The following is a 6000-nucleotide window of genomic DNA, read 5'->3' on the forward strand; positions in this document are numbered from 1 at the left end:
TGTGTGTGCGAGTGTGTGTGCGAGTGTGTGTGCGAGTGTGTGTGCGAGTGTGTGTGTGTGTGTGTGTGTGTGTGTGTGCGAGTGTTTACCCGTCCTTTTTTTCCCCCTAAGGTAAGGCTTTCCGCTCCCGGGATTAGAATGACTCCTTACCCTCTCCCTTAAAACCCACATCCTTTCGTCTTTCCCTCTCCTTCCCTCTTTCCTGATGAGGCAACAGTTTGTTGCGAAAGCTTGAATTTTGTGTGTATGTTTTTGTTTGTTTGTGTGTCTTTCGACCTGCCAGCGCTTTCGTTTGGTAAGTCACATCATCTGTGTTTATATATATATATATATCAATATAATGGAAGGAAACATTCCACGTGGGAAAAATTATATATAAAAACAAAGATGAGGTGACTTACCGAACAAAAGCGCTGGCAGGTCGATAGACACACAAACAAACACAAACACACACACAAAATTCAAGCTTTCGCAACAAACTGTTGCCTCATCAGGAAAGAGGTAAGGAGAGGGGAAGACGAAAGGAAGTGGGTTTTAAAGGAGAGGGTAAGGAGTCATTCCAATCCCGGGAGCGGAAAGACTTACCTTAGGGGGAAAAAAGGACAGGTATACACTCGCACACACGCACATGTGTGTGCGAGTGTATACCTGTCCTTTTTTCCCCCTAAGGTAAGTCTTTCCGCTCCCGGGATTGGAATGACTCCTTACCCTCTCCTTTAAAACCCACTTCCTTTCGTCTTCCCCTCTCCTTACCTCTTTCCTGATGAGGCAACAGTTTGTTGCGAAAGCTTGAATTTTGTGTGTGTGTTTGTGTTTGTTTGTGTGTCTATCGACCTGCCAGCGCTTTTGTTCGGTAAGTCACCTCATCTTTGTTTTTTTTATATATATATATATATATATATATATATATATATATATATATATATATATATATATATATATATATATATATATATATATATATATATATGACTGTCATTAATCCGTGTTTCGTCTAACAATAGAATGTCATCAGTGGATACTTTTATGATGTCTCAAAAATTGACGGCTCCTTGCAGTGATGCCACTTCATTACATAACAGTTCTGTGACTGTTATTTTCTTTGCATCTGAAACAAAGGTATTGCACAACTGCTAATAAAGAAGACTTCCTGCCATTTAATAATCTGACCCCACGAACAGTAACATACAATTGTTTTAGAGATGAATGTTCAGTTTTTTCATAATAACCGTGTATGAGATGACAAACTGCATGTTTCTGAAATATGTCAGAATTCATAACTCATTGTTATGTCTTCCACATTACTGAGTGTCCACATCTTAGATGAGCTTGCCTTATCTTGTTCTGCACTCTTTCTCCTTTGCTAACCATCAATAGGCTGTTTTTGTGTACCTTCAAGGCATCTATATTTCACTACACTATCATTGTTAGGGGCACTACAGTCATTCCATTGCCTTTCTCTTTTGAAAGATTCCCACAAGGAGGACACACACTCTTGCACCTGACCATACAAAACATGAACAGATTGCTAAACTTTCCATTTGGCAATCAGGAAAAAATCCACATTGAAAATGGGTCATTACAGTTATTTTATTGACTGCAAATGAAGTCAGCTTCTGACTTGCAATGGGCACCTAAGGTGACAGAAGAAGGCAGTATGACAACAGTGTGCAAAAAGATGGAATTGAGAGCATTTACTAATTGGTTGTTTCTTTGGTGACTGCCCTGTAAACAAGTTGCCATCAGTTCACTTGTGTGTGTGTGTGTGTGTGTGTGTGTGTGTGTGTGTGTGTGTGTTTTATGCATTTGCCACAAAATCTACATTTCCCACTATGAAGGAATTAGTTTGACCACTATTGCATACACAATTAGCTCCACATCCTCCTTCAGTGCTAAGGCTCCATAACTGCCATTAATCACCTGGCAGCAGCTCCATGTACATTTTTAACTCTACATGTTATGTGATTTTAAACGAGGGCTGCTACTACATTTAGACCCATCTTGAACATTGCCTTGGTGCAAATATGTGGATGCTCTAGTATTTTTCCTGAATGTGTTTTCAAGATATGTTTGCCAAACAATTTATTGTGTTTGAACCGGTCTGCACACTATCATGAGGGGTCTAAAGCAGATCATTCATTCATCCTGCCAAACTCGACCATTCAAGCTATACAGTGCATATACATAACAAATTACCCAGTCCAGACTGTCCATGGCAACCTACTGCGCCTACAAAAGCCAGGGAATGGTGTATGATTATGCTGGGTATTAGGTAATTCATAGTAACAAGTTATCAGATGTAACAGTGAAGCAAACAGGTACTGAAAATTTCTTTGGTCCAGGATGCTGTCTTCTTTTCAGTATTATCTCACTGTTGAAGTGCTGAGCAGTGCATCAGTAGGAAGAAACATGACTTGAATTAAAGTATAAGAAGTTGATAAAATAAGCTACAGAGCTGTTGATTGATGTGAGACAATCCAACAGCACATGCAATCTTATTTTAGTAGATGAGTAAAAGATACTAATGTCATAAAACTAGTAAGGCTTCGTAAACAGTCAGGCCTCCGTGGTAAATTATTAGAGAGTAACTCTAAAGTGTTGTCACATTGGCTGGCTCGTGTAAATTTTTTTGAGTGATCAGCCAGCCAGCAGTACATTTCTGATATTTACTCTGTCTCCTCTTCTTGTCAATGTTTTTAACAGTTGTAGCAAAATGACCGTATTTGCACTTTGTGGTGTGGATGAAAGTGAGTAGTAATTTTTGACAAAGAATATATTTTAGGCTTTTATACTTCCGTAAAATAAAATTTTTACATCTTTTAACCAAATATATCAGACTATTTTAACATGGGTGTTAATAATGGGCACTTGCAACACACTTATTTTTTCTTATAAATCAGACACTATTACTCATATAGTTGTTACAGACCTAAAAATGTTTAATTTATTCTTATCTGGTTTTGCATTTCAGAGGTGGTGTGTTTACTCCAGGTGCTGCATTTGCAAAGACTTCATTAATAGAAGAACTGAATAAACATGGCCTCACATTTGAAATAACTTCAACAGAAGAGAAGTGAGGTTCACTTTACGTATGCATCTTCTTGTTTGGAATTTGTATGCATTTATCAATTTTTTACTGATCTTGTCATCAAGAGAGGGTGCAGAAGCTTAACATTTTGTCTAAGGAAACTGAGAGCTATTTTATTCACATAGATAATTCTTATATTTTGTACTGCTTGTAGTTGAGCTCTATTAATAAATATATCTCTGATAAATAGTCAATATTTTATTCTCCTAGTTAAGTGCTCTAAGCAGTTGGTCTCTTGTGGCTTCATCATGTGGTAAACAAATGTCTTGGTTGCCACCTCCATCCCCCCTTTTCAACTATGAAGAGCCCCAGAAACCAAATCAATGGACTCTGAGCAATCTCCTCAGCAGCACAGTTTAAACATGTGTCTCCAGCTATTTACAGACTTTTTTTTCCGTGTGCCTCACAATAAAATGTGACCATATGGCAAAATACAGTGATGTGAATTGTCCTGTTCCCTTTCACAGCTGTTATGTTTTTATGCATGCAGTGCTAGTATCCAGTGTATAATTTATTTGTTATTGTGACTAAAGTGCTGAAAATCTCTGGATGCTAATTTACTAAACCTCTGCCATGAAAGTTATGTCTTTCTCTGTGCTGATAAGTTGGTTCAGTTACCTATTGAAGGTACATAATCAGTATTTGGATAGACAGTAACAGAATTAATAAAATGTGTTTATTTATTTATTTATTTTGGGGTAATGTTGTGATTACTCAGCTCCATAAGAAAGGAGACAGTATGTAAAAATCTATAGACCTACCAGCCTTCTCTTTTTAATGTACAGGTTTTGCATTAAAATTATCACCAACTTCAAAATCGCTATTCAATCAAGTAAAGAGACACTTTATCATCGAAACTATTCGTAGCCTTTCTAGAGAAAGTGTTTAGGTCCTTAAACTGTGAAAATAAAGATGAAATGCATGTTACTGGATCATAGGTGAACACAATTTTGTTCATGATATCACACTATTGGCCTTTAGTATAAATAAACTTCAACAACAAATGGAACAATTTAATAGTACAAGTTTGACAGAAGTCTCAAAATAAATTACAAAAAGATTAAAATAATTGGTAATGGACACACAATAATGGAATTAGTAGAACTTAACAATGAACTTGTAGAAGGAGTTCATTTTTTTAAATTCAGGTCATTGGAAGACACCTGGACTGACAGGAAAATAAGTAAATACCCACCAATGGATGTCAAGTGGCTGACAGTGTCTGAAATGGAAAAATGTTGAAAATGCTTCAAACTCATATTGTGAAATTTTGATTTGTACATTTCAGACTGCTCCCTTGAGCTGCTCAGTGCCGAAATGAAAAATCAGATCTATTGTAGTTTACGATTACATAGGTTTCCATACTGTTTTTATTGGCTCCAGCTCGTTTCATAAGCTTGTAATGCAGTAGAAACACTCAGAACATGGTAGTCTTGATGTATGGATTTGTGGATAGTTGAGTCCAAACACAGAAGTGCTTACATACACAAGATTGTTGGAGATGAAACAGAGTGCACTTTTAGTTCAAGGCATCACTGATGATGATTTATGGTGACCTTATGGCATAAACTTGAGGAATGAAAACACATCAGTTTCAAATAAAACACACCCCAATATTGACCTCTCTGCTGGTGCAAAAATTCATGTCTTAGTTGATGGTGGGTGCTAGTCCCTTTTCAAATACCTCCTCAGGTGACTGATAGGATAATGTTTTTCAGATACGGTTGGAAATTGATTGGAGAATGTTCTTCAGATACGGTTGGAAATTGGTGATATAAAATACACAGGGCAAACCAAAATTAACATAATTATTACTTCTGTACCCAGACTAAGTGGCCAGTATTTGCAGGCCAAGAATTGAAGATCTGACGTGAAAGAAGGCAACGAGATATGATCTACATTAACCTTTCCATGACTATCGCATAGAGTACATTCAAATCAGAAATTTCTGGAAGTTTAAGTAGATACAAGTTGTATGCAAACTAGGTCTGCAGATGATGAAGAGACTAAAAGATTGTAGGATGGGATAAAAGAAATTATTAAGATAAATGAAGGAGAGGAAAATTTAATTGTGATTGGTGACTGGAATCTGGTAGTAACATGAGGAAGAGAAGGAAAAGTAGTAGGAGAAGATGGACTGGAGGAAAGGAACGAAAGAGGAATCCACCTGAAAGAATTTTGTACAGAGCATAATGGACTCTGACTGTAATTTGTCGGGTATGAAGCAAAGATTAAAACTGAAGAATTTGGAAAAAGTCTAAAATTAAGGAGATGGGTCTTGGATAAGTTAAAAAAACAAGAGGTTGTTGAGAGTTCCAAAAGGAGCCAATGATTGACTGAAACAAGGGAAAGGTATACAGCGTGTGACGAATAAGTAGTTTCATGAGATAAAATGGTGAAGGCAGCAGAGGATCAAATCGGTAAAAAGATAAGACCTAGTAGAAATCCTTGAATATCATGGGAAATACTGAATTTATTTGATGAAAGGGGAAAATACAAAAATGTAGCAAAGCAGGTGTAAGGGAGCACAAATATCTAAAAAATTAGATTGACAGAAATTGCAAAATGACTAAGCAGGAATAACTAGAAAAAAAATGTAAGTCAATAGAAGCATGTATAATTAGGAGCAGATAGATACAACCTACGAGAAAATTAAAGATTTCTTTGGAGTAAAGAGAAGTAGCTGTGGATGGATGGATTTTACTTTCATCCCGATTGATCCATAGTGAGGAGGTCCTCCAGGATGTAGAACATGTCAAAAAAACAATACATGACAAATATTTACAACTAAAACAAATAAGCTAATGTACCATTCCACAGGTCGCAAGTGGAATGATCGTCATTTTGTAATGAACACTATTTGAAAGTCATTTTACAAATACTAATGCACTGAATTTAAAATAAAAAAGTTT

The 6000-nt window shown here is 36.5% G+C and overlaps 1 protein-coding gene across 3 annotated transcripts in view; it reads left to right on the forward strand.

Moving 5' to 3' along the window:
* Positions 1–3275, forward strand: part of LOC124796317 (saccharopine dehydrogenase-like oxidoreductase) — a 99638-nt gene extending 96363 nt beyond the window's left edge. For all 3 annotated transcript variants that reach the window (XM_047260445.1, XM_047260446.1, XM_047260447.1), the window contains exon 10: positions 2972–3275. In XM_047260445.1, the coding sequence (XP_047116401.1) occupies positions 2972–3077 (106 nt within the window). In that variant the 3' untranslated portion in view covers positions 3078–3275. The remainder of the gene's footprint in view (positions 1–2971) is intronic.
* The last annotated feature ends 2725 nt before the right edge of the window (positions 3276–6000 follow it).

The sequence above is a fragment of the Schistocerca piceifrons genome, chromosome 4 (assembly GCF_021461385.2).
Source record: "Schistocerca piceifrons isolate TAMUIC-IGC-003096 chromosome 4, iqSchPice1.1, whole genome shotgun sequence".
NCBI classification, from domain to species: Eukaryota; Metazoa; Arthropoda; class Insecta; order Orthoptera; family Acrididae; genus Schistocerca; species Schistocerca piceifrons.